Here is a 12,694-nt window from a genome sequence, read left to right on the forward strand (position 1 = left end):
TTCCGAAGCATGACATCCAGGGAGGAAAACGCCATTCTGAGGTTGACCAGGTGACCGGCTGACCCTGCTCCACGCTGTCCTCAGCAAGTCCAAGTGCAGGCAGGGCGAGAAGGCCACCGTGGAAAGGGGATGCAGAGCGGACTTGATGTCAGGGAGCAGGTTCTTCCATCTATATTCCTGCTGGGAATCTCCCAGTGCCAGGTCCGTGTGAGAAACCACTGAGTCCACCAGCACGCTACTTCAACGAACGTGACTTTAGGCAACAGAGATGTGAGCTGTCTTAGGAGGTCTTTGCCACGGCCATGGTTTAGAGGCCACACGGGCAGCTTGGTGGAGTCGTGTGACGTGAGGTTCCATGACGTAACAGAAAGTTCTGAAGCACAAGAAGACTTTTTTTTCTCCTTTACAATTTGTATGTATATACACATGCATTGCCAAGGCTTCAGGCCAGGTATCAGTGCTTGAGTGAATTATAGAACTATTTAATAATAAAACATTGATACAAATATAAAGACATAATCAGTATAAAAGGCTTGTGTTTATAAAAATACTTTAGGTAACAGTTTTCCCCTGAGGGTGAATCATGCTCGTCGCATCCATAAATATCTCTCGGCTCTCTCGCTCGCCTCCCAGGGTTCAGAGTCGGTGCCTCTGTGCCGGGAAGTGGCAGCGGCTGGGGCCCATAGTGACCTGGCCACGGTGGCGGCCTTGGGCTGGCGCCGGGGGTGGGGGGACTTGGCTAAGTGAGGAGAACAGCATTCAGTGGGGCCTCCGAAAAATCTGGAGAAGATTCTTTCTTCCAAATATGGAAGATACAAAGATCAAGGGCGACAGGCGAAGGAGTGGGGCCCGTAACTGGCGTGGCAGCTCACTGGTTTTTCTGGACCCAGTCCCAACTGTCTTCGTTCTCTTTCCGGTTCTTCTCGGCTTCGATGATTTCTTTGTACCTTCGGCGGAAGAAGCCCATCTGAAAGGCATAAAAAGAGGAGTCAGGTTTGAAATGATGGGATGGGATGGGGGGGCATCAGGCACCTCGAGCCAAGGCAGCTGGCCTGTGAGAAGAAAACAACAGCCCCATATGAGTTACTGTTCATTTCCAATCACGCGGCCTCTGTGAGTCACAGCAGAACTTGCTCTGTAAGGGCCTCTGACCACTGAGTTTTGGGAAGAAGACAGCCAAACTTTTATTTGGAAATGTCTCTGGGTAAACTTGAACCTCTAACTTCATATAACTTCTACTGTGCACCACATGGTGGTTGCTGTGATGCTGAACACTGGGACACCGATATGCCAAACGTGGTGATGGTTACCCGTGATGGACAGTGTTTGCTGGAGCTTCCTGACTAAAACAAGCCTGGAAGCAGGAGCGGCATCCACTTCCGAAATGGCTTGCCTCCAGAAACTCTTAAGTACGAACAGTGCTCAGGCCTTTGGCTCATAGGGTCGCTGTGAATCGTCTACGACTCGACGGCACCTAACAACAACAACACAATAATTGTGAAGGTTTACTCAGCAGCCTAGGCTCCTACTCTACAATTGCTACACAAATTGCCAGTGATGCTCACGCCTCGTCCCTCTCAACCCTGCAGGATTCACATTGTCTATACACTTCAGTCCTCTGTGTGTGTCCCCCCTAGAAGTGTCATTTCTTTTTGACCTGGTTTCCTTTATCTTGGTTCTGAAAAGACTCCCCCTCCCCCCTTTTGATGTGGTGTTTGGCTTTAGGGTTTTCATACACGGTTAAGATGAGGTTCTGGTTTTTCTCAACTGTTGGTACAAACACTACAGGGGAGTGAATTGTGTAAGTGACTTTCCGCAGCCCAAAGCTCACCGTTCCTCCCAGGTCAGTGAGATGGGCATGTTGCGTCCAGTGCTCACCAGCACTGTCTCTAAGCCACACATCCCTGCTTGCACTGCACTTGATCATGACTGACTGAAGAGTGTACACCAGTACCCACCCAGCTCGCTCTCTCCTTGGGTGGTGGGTGGTCCACCATGAGGTTCATGTTCCCCCCGAACTTCCCAGTGGAGCCAGTACCTCACCCACCGTGGGAAGCAGCCCAAGAACACAGCCTTTACAGAGCTTCTTTATTTTCCTGTCTCACTTCTCTGCCTCTTTCTCATTTCCTGAGACATTTCCAAGAAAACTGTTGCTGTGTGTTGTCAAGTCAGAATTGACTGATCCTTCTCTCCCATGAAGCAGCTGGTAGATTTGAACTGTGTGCCTTTGGTACTGTAGTACAGCTTCTTACCACTAGGCCATCAGAGCTCCTCCCTAAGATAACTATTTAACCCAAATCCTTATTTCAATCACACAACTGCGCTTGCTGAAACTGAGGAGGACCTGAAGCGTTTGCTTCAGGTTTGCATCTAGAAGGTCAAGAACTGCAGCCTTCAATATGGATTGAAGCTCAACATCGAGAAAACAAAGATTCTCACCACTGGGACACTTGGCAGCATCATGATGGATGGTGAGGAGATTGAGATTGTTGCCAGCTTCAGTTTGCTTGGCTCCACAGTCAACACTCTTGGTACCAGCAGCCAGGTAATTAAAAGACGACTTGCATTGGTAAAGTCTGTTGTCAGAGACCTCTCCAAAGTACTGAAGAGCAACGATGACAGTCTGGAGACTAAAGTGTGCCTGATACAGGCCATGGTCTTTGTAATTACTTGCTATGCATAAGAAAGTTGGACAATGACTAGGGATGATAGGAGAAGAACTGATGCCTTTGAGCGCTGGTGGGGTAGAAGAGTATTGAATATACCATGGACTGCTAAGAGAACAAACAAGTTCGTTGTGGAGAGGGTGCAGCCCGGCTGCTCTTTGGACGCAAGGACTCTGAAGCTTCATCTGACATACTTTAGACATGTTGCATGGTGGGATCAGTCCTTGGAGAGGGATGTCACGCTTGGGAGGGTGGAGGGACAGAGCAGGAGAAGAAGACCCTTGATGAGATGGATTGACTCAGTGATTGGGGTAATAGGGGTATGTGTGTCAGAGACAGTGAGACTGTCACAGGATAGAGCAGGGTTTAGGGCTGTTGTACATAGGGTCGCTGTGAGTCACAGGTGACTCAACGGCACATAACAACAACAACAATAATCACCCTGAACAGTGGAATTCACATAGGCAGACACTGGGTCCCCCTGCTGGCAGGCCGACTGCACACATGTCTGTGGTGAAACAATGTCTTCAGCTTATAGGTCTATCTGAATTCCTACAGTTCTGTTTGAAACCTCTCAAGCCATTTCTGCAGTCTATTGCCAACAGTGAAGGCAAGTGGAAAACCCCAAACAACTTAGAAAGCAAACTCAGCTCAACAGCGCATCTAACTTCTTTCTTCCTCATCCTCATCCTTCTTCACCATAAGCTAAGCATGCAGAGAAGCCCCATCAGACGGTCACCGTCACGATCACGAGTCCCTCAGAAGAGGGGAGGCAGGTGGGGGTCAGCCGCCAGCACCAGCTTGCTGTCAGCAGCATCAAGCTATCCCTCCAGGTGGCTAACGGGTCAGCTAACAGTGAGAGGTATCAAGAGAACTGCCTCCAAGAACTGACCGTCTCCCCTCCAGTGCCAAAGGAATGCTGACCCGTCATTTCCAGTGGTGTCAACGAGGAATGGGATGGGGCACGTTTTTTGGTGTTTTTTTTTCCTTTCTTTTAAAACCCTTTACTTTTTTAGTGTGATCTGAGTGAAAAATTACAAAGCACAGTCTTCCAGTTAACAACTCTTACACACTGTGCTCCAGGACATTGACTGTAACACCCACAAGGTATCTTCACTCTTCCTCCTCCCTCCCTGTGACTCCCATTTTCATTACTCCTCTCCATCCTCCTTCTTCCTGCCTCTGAGGCCCATTCTTGGGAAATGTTGCCCTTTTTATCACGTATGGTTGACTGCAGCCAGCACTTTATTGAGAGAAAAACGTAAGCAATGAGAGGTTAAGGGTCATGTGCCAGGCATGTTTCTAGGAAGGGCTATTCCTTGGAGAGGGACATGATAGTAGGAAAGGCAAAAGGTCAGTGAAGGGGGACGAAGACCCTCAACCAGGCAGACTGACATGGTGACTGCCGCAACAGTATCTAGTGTGTCAGGAAGTGTGAGGATGGCACAGGACAAGGCAGAGTTTGGATCTGTTGTTCATTGGGTCACTAAGAATAGTACTCAGGTGCTCAGTTAGAATCCACCAGACGCTCTGCTGGAGAAGGAGGAACAATCTCCTCCTGTACCAGTCAGAATGATTTGACCATACACATACAAAAATAATTTAAAAAAAAGAATAGTACTCGACTCAATGGCACCTAACAACAACAACAACAACCAGGTACAGTAGTACAGGTTGTGCACTGCATGCAAGGAGGGGCCGCTCACTGCAGAGATCATAGATTTGCACATTTATTTTAGCTTTTTCCCCTGCAGATGGCAATAGAGTGTCTTGTCCAGAAACACTGGCAGATGATAGGAATTCTCCCACAGATGCAAGTTCAAGGGTCTTGCAGAAGGGGCTCTGTTTACAAGTTTGCTCCACGGTGCGGTATGTTCCAATGCCTGCCCCACTCAAACAAATACTCTCACACGATCCATCTACTTCTATTTGAGGAAAAGGACAATGTCACTCTTGCCCTTTTGTTTATAGAGTTTGTGTTGGCTTTTGGGACAGAGTTCAAAGCCCAAGGCTCTGAGTTTACCGAGCTTTGGCATCCAAGTAACTGAGCCACGCCAGTGTCGTCTGCTCAGAAGTGTTGTCTGAAGGCAGGTGGCAGAAGGAGCCCAGAGTCCTAATTACTGTCCCTGCCCTTACAGAATATGCCCCCAACTCGGGGCCACGGTCAGCCCATTTCCAGGCTCTAAGCTCCTGTGTCTTTGTTTTTGTCTGAGGGAGCTGTGGCCTTTTCTAGCCTTTTCCAGTCCTGAAACATGGTGACAGCAGGCTCTTCTGGCCCCCAAAGCAAACTCGGGGTTGTGGGGCCCACAGCTGTGTATCCAGGATTCAACGCTAAGAAGGGACAGGACACAACAGCCTAGACCAGTGTCAAGTTTTCCTCAAGAATTTTGAAAAAATTGAGGAAAATTCAGTGTGTTTTTTTTTACATAAATGAACCCATTTATTACAGGCTACAGATTCTTCAATGGAGGAGCTTCTCCTGGTCTTTCAGTTCCGTCAGTCTTCTGATGGCAGATTTCACTCCCATGGCCCAGGCACCACCAGCTGCTGTCTTCATTCAAGAACCACAGTGTCAGATGCTCACAGCTCGTCTCTTCATTTTGGTTTTGCAGCAGAAGGAGCAAGTGAACCTGGCACGCTGGCTGATTTCACTTTTCTTTACCATCTTCCTGAGTGAGGCACCATCACAAATATCGTGTTTACCGATGATGCCAACTTTCTTGGTGTGTTTGGCCATTTTGACGCAAGCCAGCACCAAACCCAGAGAGGAAGAGACCCAGTGCCAGTTTTCAATTGTTATATTAAAATACAGCTATAAAGTGGAGTGCAGAATTCTTAACAGTCTAGTCAAGACTTCAAAGACATTTCTCTTCTGTAGCAAACACCCCTTGGCCATCCACGGCCACTCCTGGTCCTCACAGGCACTTTGGGGGAAACCTTGAGAACCGATGTTTTTGCTTCAAGTTGAACCCACACAGAGGATGCTGGGAAATGATCAGTAAGGACCTTAAGCTGGAAACCTTTCAGCCCCAAAATGACTTCCAATCTACTCGAGTCAATGTTTTCCTGAGCCTTTTCTGGAGTTTTCCAGGGCCTCTTTTATCACTCAAGGGACAATGGGCTGTGCGTATAACTCCTGTCTGTAGCTGAGGAGACACTCTGAGAGGCTTCAGATGTAAAGAGACTCCAGTTAAGGTTTCCTCAGCTGAAGTGCGAGGGAGCTGAGCGCCTTGGGCTGCGTGTCCACCCCGGTCCCTCTGAGGGTGCTGTTTCCTGACCCTTCTTGACAGATTTACGGAATTCTCTAATAAATAACGGAATCAAAAGCAGCCACAAAGGGGAGCTCTGGTGGCCTAGTGGCAAGAAGCTGCACTGCAATCCCAGAGGTATGTGGTTCAAATCCACCAGATGCTCTGCTGGAGAAGGAGAGGCAATCTCCTCCTGTACCCGTCAGATCTGATTTGATGCTACATGCATGAAAAAGAATAAAATAAAATTTAAAAAAGGCCGCCACAAAGCCATGTGGGCAACAGTAAGTTTCCCGTGCAACAGCCCAGGTGGGTACTGTGTGAGGTGCCTCAGAGGGGATGCCCAGCCTCTTCCCCCCACCTGCTGCAGGGTGAGGGTGGGACTGACTGCACGCGCCTGTGGTCTTTGCTCTCTGATGAGATCTCCGACCTGTCGGCTGCTTCCTGGCCTGTGAAGCCAAGTCTCGGGACATGCTCCCTCTTTGGACGAACTCAGAGCCTCCTGTTTACTGTCCCTCTTAAGTTACTCGACTATTTACTTAGCATGTCTCTGTCTCGAGATGTCGGCAGTCCACCATCAACTCAATATTTATTTCTGAACATAAACAACAAGCCCTCACTGAATGCCTGTGGCGGATGGTTTTAATTCTGAGACACTGTGACGTGTGTGTGTGTGTGTGTGTGTGTGTGTGTGTGTGTGTGTGTGCGCGCGCGTGTATGTGCATGTGCGGGCACACACACACACACACTCACTCATGGACCTATGGTTTTCTTTTTCTTTTCTTTTTTTGAAGCGACAGCTGGGTTGACACAACTGGGTTTGGAGGGCAGGTGACAACCCCTGTGACCTCTAACAGGGTTGGTTAAACCACACACAGGCCCTGAGCCTCTTCTCAGATGCCTTTCTCTAAGCATTCCTGCTGGAGGTTGGAAGCAATGGTCTCAAATAAGAGCCATGCCTCTGAAGCCAGCCCTCAAACAGTAGCCTTGTGGAGACATCCTTTCCTGCCCAGCCCCCATCCCACCGCTGACAGACAGACAGGTGGAGGCAGCTGTGTTGGTTTTTTTTGGGGGGGGTTGGGCAGAGAACATACTGCAGCTGGCCATTTCATCGACTGCAGAAGGTACTGGAAGCAGGCGCCAGGCCTGCTGGGAATATCTTGGAGGAGAACTGGCAAAGCAACCGAACACCCCTTCATTCCAACATGCTTGTTGGCAAAGGGGTCAAATGGGAGGGAGAGGAGGAGAGGAGGAGGGGGGTCCTTGGAGGAAGCCATAGAAGAGGAAGCAGCTTCCCTCCATCTCAGATGATGACTTGAGTGTTTTAGCAAAACTTCAAAAGACAAAGATATCTCTGGTGGCCTAGGTGCAAGAAGCTGCACTGCAATCACAGAGGTATACAGTTCGAATCCACCAAATGCTCTGTTGGAGAAGGAGGGGCAATCTCCTCCTGTACCAGTCAGAACCAATTTGACAGCACACACACACACACACACACAAATAATAAAAGAAAATTTTTTTTAAAAAGGCAAAGAGACCATAAATTAGGGGGATCCTCTCTCCTGAAAGGGAAACACTTGAGTATCCTCCCTCCATGTGACTCAAAGGCCATTGGCTTCCTGAGTTGAAAGCATTTCTCAAAGGCACAAGTCAGGTAAGAAGATTGTATCCCTTCTGTACCTCAGAACCCAAAGGTCATGCCTCTCTGGGAGTTCAAGTCCACCAGCAGCTCTATGGGAGAGACAGATGGGCAAATCCCATGTGATTTACAGCCTCAGAGATCCAATGAGTGGGTCCTGACTTGACAGTAAGGGAAGATGAGTATTATTGAAAGCTTAATGTCTCAGGATGTCAACAGCCCTTCTCTGCATAAACGGGCCTTTGCTGAAGCCCACGTGTGCTCCTGGGGTCTCGAAGAGGCACGAAGTCCGAGGCACGAGGTGCAGGTATCTTCAAATCTAGTCAGGAGCCGGAGGAGAGAAGCAAAGTCTCGTTTTGTTGGTTTGGTTTTTTTTTTCCTTAAAAGAGCTTCATATTTCCAAGTTTTCCTTCTGCCTAGAGGTTTGGCAAGCTGCTAGAATGCTTGCACATAAAGTCTAAATTATGGTTCCCAGTGTCTGCTGACATCCTGGCTTCGGGAAAGCTGATTAGGATCCACTTCAGCCTTTGAAAGTGTCTGGTTAGCTCAGGGGCCTGGGTTGTGGATTTTGTGCCAGAGCCAGGAACTGCTGCCGCTGGGTAAGAGATTGTTCCGGATGCCAGTGGACGGGTCCTCGGAAGATCCCTGTGGGCCACATGGAGCCAGAGGCAGGGAGGTGGCTGGGCCAGGCGAGCACGCATGGAGCGGGGAGTTCATCTCTGGGAAAGGCACTGGCTGATCACAGAGGGGTCTCTGTCTTAGATTAACAGTTGATTATAGGTTTGTAAGCAGTATATCCACAGTTCCTGGGTGGCTCAACCAGTTAATGCACTGGTCTGCTAAGGAAGAAGCTGGTGGTTCGAATCCACCTAAAGCTGCTTCAGACAAAAGGTCTAGAGACCTGCTTTTGAAAGGTCACTGACATTGAAAACCTGGTGAAGAAGGGGAGAAATGATGTATACTGCATTGCAACAGATGAGGGAGACAACTGTTTAAAAAGGATATGTGATTAGGTGTTATTGTCATGACAGGAGTCCAGAATGAAGGCTGCATAGTGGAGTGGACTTGGGGGAAGGGATTGCATAACAATGAAAGAATTTTTCTTTTACTTTTCAAAGAGAAGAGCGAACTGGGGGGAGGGGTGGGCAGGGAGAAAAGTGCAACAATGGATGAATGGAAATCCAAAGTCTCTGTAAACGTTCATTAAAATTAACAAACAAACAAACCCCCCCCCAAAAAAAAACCAAACACAAAACCACCAAACAACTCACTGTCGTCAAGCTGGAATTAGCTCACAGCTGACCCTTGAGCAGGGTTTCAGAGGTTGTAAAGGGCATTGATGATGGCCCCTCTTTCTCCTGCAAAGAAACTAGTGGATTCAAACTGCCGGACCTTGGGCTGGTGGTACAACTCTTTACCCCCTAGGCCATTCCAGATCTCGATGCACATATTTCCTTTGGGATCGATGATGACTTTTGCATCCTTGGGATTTAGATTTTTTCCTTCTCTTCCCCCCCCTTTTCTTGTTTAAGCAACTGTGCATGAGTTTCTGGTTTTTTGAAACTAGAGAAAAGTGACCTTCATGAAGCCTCAGCTACAAAGGCCTGAGGAGAGAGCAAACACCTTCTTGGTTTCCAGATCGAGTCTCACTGAGCTCTCACTGACCTTGACTGAGTTAGTAGGTCTGTGTGCTAGATGGTGAGATGCTCAAGGGCAGAAAAGAGTCATCTTCATGTTTGCACTGCAGGGTGCCCAACCCAATGTCCAACAAGTGTGGACACAAGTGAAACATTGCTTTTGAGTGACAAACAAAGCTGTTCTGACCCGTGTGATTCTTTTAACAAAATTCCCCTAAAACTTTCCTTCTTCAGTTTTGGTAAGACTTTGGGTTAAGACAATGGTGTGAGCTCCTGACTGTCCAAAGCTGCTCTCTGTCCCAATGTAGGACGCAGGACCAGGTCTACCCTTGTGGGTCCCGGCTCCCATGGATTCCAGCTGGAAGACCTCAAGGGTTCTCACCACACGAGGACAGCCAACTGCAACATGACACTCTCCTTAAACAAATGGAACAGAAGCGAAGCTAAGCAGTGGCTGAGTGAGGGAATGTGGACTCCAGGCACAGGAAACGAAGACCCCCAAACGGTGGAGAGGAGTGGGGGGCACAACAGGAGACTGTGGCTTTGCTGACACCAGTCCATGTCCTCGTCAGTTCTCACGTGTCCAGTCATGTAGAAAGCCATCTCTAATATCGAGCACATAGAAAGACAGAAGAAACACAAACCCACACACGTGTGCACACGTGTCTGAACTGCTCAGCGAGAAACCTGCCTTTCCTGAGCCCAAACATCAGACTGAGTTTGTTCCTCACACACGGGCCAGAGGGATGCTCAGCAGCGAGGAAGCAGAGTTTAGCAGAAGGGACGGGAAGGAGAAGTAGGCCTATCTGTAGATTAAACAAATGACAAATTGGCAGATTAAAAAAAATTAAGATAATATCCACTCTTGGGAAATACATAGACAAACAGGCACTTCTGAGTCACTGCCTGTGGGAGGGCGAACTGCTATAAGAATGGTAGTAGGCAATCTGCAATCTGCACTTCCAAGGCCTAAAGTGTGCACTCATGTGGAGTGGGTAATTCCATCTCTAAGGTTTCAGTCAAGAGAGCAGAAGTCATGCTGCATTGGGGAAGTCTGCTGTCAAGGATCTCTCCAAAGAGCACACAAGTCAGTTTTAAGACTCAGGTGTGGGAGCTCTGGTGGCCTAGTGGCAAGGAACTGCAACTACAATCCCAGAGGTGCACGGTTCAAATCCACCAGATGCTCTGCCGGGGAAGGAGAGACAATCTCCTCCTGTACCAGTCAGATCTGATTTGATGGCACACTCACACAAAAATAATTTAAAAAATTTGAAAAAAAAAAAAAGACTCAGGTGTGCCTGACCCAAGCCATGGCATTTTCACCTACTTCCTACGCATCTGAAAGCTGGCTAGTGAACAGAGATGACAGAAGAAGAACTGATACCACTGACTACTGTGGTATCGGGGGAAAGTACTGAGTATCGCATGGAAGAACACACAAGTCCGTCTTGGAGGGAGAGTAATCTCAAAGTACAACAAAGGCAGTCGTTAGAGGCAAAGGGAGTGAAACCTCATCTTACATACTCTGCGCATGTTGTTAGAAGAGGCTGGTCCTTGGAAAAGGGGATCATGTGGGGAAGAGTAAAGGGTTGGAGAGAGAAAGGAAGACCCCAACAAGATAGACTGACAGTGACTCAATGGGCCCTAACGTAGTAGAGATGGTCAGGCTAGATGGTCAGGATAGAGCGAGGTTCAGATCTGTTGCTCAGAGAGTTGCTAGGAGCTGTGGCTGACTTGATGGCACCTCACAACAACAACAAAGATTTCATCCTAAGGACACAATGAAAAAGTCTGTCTCCACTAACATTCCTTCATTGCAGTCACCTTACGTGTGAGTCAAGCTTATCCCATATTCCAACACCAGCGGGTCAGATAAGCAAACAGTAGAGAAAGTGGCCCTCTGACGCCTTAAGACGGTGCTGGAGACAGATTTTAACAAGGAAAATTGTTCACAACACTGTTTCCGGTGGAAACACAGATTGCAAAACAGTATAGGGGCTTCTAAAAACCCGGGCATCAGAAACAACCTCTCTAACCTCCTAAGCAGAAACTTTCTTTCTAACAATACGTTCAGTATCTTCTTCTCTACCCTCCGAAACCTTCTCTGCTGAAATGATTTCAGGTTAAATGGAAAGCAATCAGTGAAATTATTAATCAGAAAAAAATATAGTAAACACTATTTCCTCTGTGTTTTCAGACTTCTTGGGCACTAAGAAGTATATTGACTATTTTTTTCCTTTCAGATTAATAGTTTGACTTAACCGCGTTAAAATCAGGAGTACTTCTAGCTTGAAGAGACACTGTATAATTACTGGAAAGCATAACTTAAATATTTCTTAAAAATAAGTTGATTCTAGGAGAATGTCTAGTATCCACGTTGAGTAGAACATCAAGATGAGACAAAGTATTATGCCCATGATGGTTATTCCTAGGCTCTAGACTTCTATTTTAATTGATGTATTTTCATGTTTGACCATTTGTGTAAGTTCCAAAGGTATGCATTTAATTTAAGACATCTTTGTGGGGAGTTCTGGTGGCCTACTGGGTAAGAAGATGTGCTACCAACCCCAAAGTTTGTGGTTCACATCCACCAGCTGCTCCGAGTGAGAAAGATGGGTAATTCTCTCCCATGCAATTTAGTGCCTCTGAAAACCCACTGACGGGTAAGTTATGAGTCAGGTCTGACTTGAAAATACACAACAACAATAAGCGGTCCCTGGTGCTGTTTTAGGTGCTGGGATACAACAGTCCCCATTTAATGGCAACACTGTGACATTTGATAGTGATACTAATGGCGTTAGCATTGAATTCACATTAACAAACATAGCTGTTGTTGTTGCTGTTATGTGCCGTCGAGTCACTTGCAACTCATAGCGACCCTATGTACAACAGCCCTAAACCCTGCTCTGTCCTGTGCCAATCTTATTGTCTCCAACATGCCTATCTCCATTACCCCAGTCACTGAATCAATCCATCTCATCGAGGGTCTTCCTATCCTGCGCTGTCCCTCCACCCTCCCAAGCATGACATCCCTCTCCCAAGTAAAAGGATCCCAGATATTTAAGAGAAGGGTGTGAGGCCAATAAACCATCACTTGGTGTTGGAACATGTCCTTGAGAAAGTGATGCTGAGAGCAAGATGTGAAGGATGTCACCTGGGAAGGAAGACAGCGACAAATCCTGAGTCACCTACATGAGAGCTCCCAGGGAGCTGGAAGAATTTATGAAGATGCTACCCAGGTGCTACTCCAGACTTGGCATCAGATTTAGGTTTCTAGAATCTTCTAGACAGAAATCTTTAAGAGGACAGGAGCAAAGAATTAAGTTTGTGCTTTCTTTTAATGTTCTTTAAATAAATGGCAAAGCCCTCTATTCCTAGTTGTTGTATCTCATGTTTCTTAAAGTTAGGCTTTAAAGCTTTAACGTTAGGCTCCCACTGTCATATATAAGGACTGGTGGTAACTTCGGGAGGGATAGTAAGATTAGATACCCTTCAAACCAGGAC

The 12,694-nt window shown here is 47.4% G+C and overlaps 1 protein-coding gene across 1 annotated transcript in view; it reads right to left on the reverse strand.

Annotated features, from left to right (window-relative positions):
* Positions 1-868: 868 nt before the first annotated feature.
* ITGA9 (integrin, alpha 9) overlaps positions 869-12,694 on the reverse strand; it is a 341,099-nt gene continuing 329,273 nt past the window's right edge. Inside the window, exon 28 of the mRNA XM_006890656.1 lies at positions 869-967. Coding sequence (XP_006890718.1) covers positions 869-967 — 99 coding nt within the window. The remainder of the gene's footprint in view (positions 968-12,694) is intronic.

The sequence above is a fragment of the Elephantulus edwardii genome, unplaced genomic scaffold, assembly GCF_000299155.1.
Source record: "Elephantulus edwardii isolate Elephantulus edwardi_28Jun2011 unplaced genomic scaffold, EleEdw1.0 scaffold00091, whole genome shotgun sequence".
In the NCBI taxonomy this organism is placed as follows: Eukaryota; Metazoa; Chordata; class Mammalia; order Macroscelidea; family Macroscelididae; genus Elephantulus; species Elephantulus edwardii.